Source organism: Nematolebias whitei, chromosome 10, assembly GCF_014905685.2.
Source record: "Nematolebias whitei isolate Nwh7 chromosome 10, NemWhi1, whole genome shotgun sequence".
In the NCBI taxonomy this organism is placed as follows: domain Eukaryota; kingdom Metazoa; phylum Chordata; class Actinopteri; order Cyprinodontiformes; family Rivulidae; genus Nematolebias; species Nematolebias whitei.
This window is the reverse complement of record NC_056507.1, coordinates 31,347,941-31,348,156: the sequence shown is the minus strand read 5'-3', so window position 1 is coordinate 31,348,156 and position 216 is coordinate 31,347,941. Positions and strand designations below refer to the sequence as shown.

Here is a 216-nt window from a genome sequence, read left to right as displayed (position 1 = left end):
CCTCTGGAGACTTGGAGAGCGTCGACCCCTCTGGAGACTTGGAGAGCATCGGCCCCCCTGGAGACTTGGAGAGCGCCGGACCCTCCGGAGACTTGGAGATCTGGGAGCTGCTGGGGCAGCTGGCCTGGGGCTCTGTGGGACCACGGCAGCTGGCCTGGGGCTCTGTGGGACCACGGCAGCTGGCCTGGGGCTCTGTGGGACCACGGCAGCTGGCCT

The 216-nt window shown here is 69.0% G+C and overlaps 1 protein-coding gene across 1 annotated transcript in view; it reads left to right on the top strand.

The window, feature by feature from the left end:
* LOC119416477 (talin-2) overlaps positions 1-216 on the top strand; it is a gene marked incomplete at its 5' end in the record, with an annotated part of 17,401 nt that overhangs the window by 13,939 nt on the left and 3,246 nt on the right. Inside the window, 1 exon segment of the mRNA XM_037683710.1 lies at positions 10-134. Within this exon segment, the coding sequence (XP_037539638.1) occupies positions 10-134 (125 nt within the window).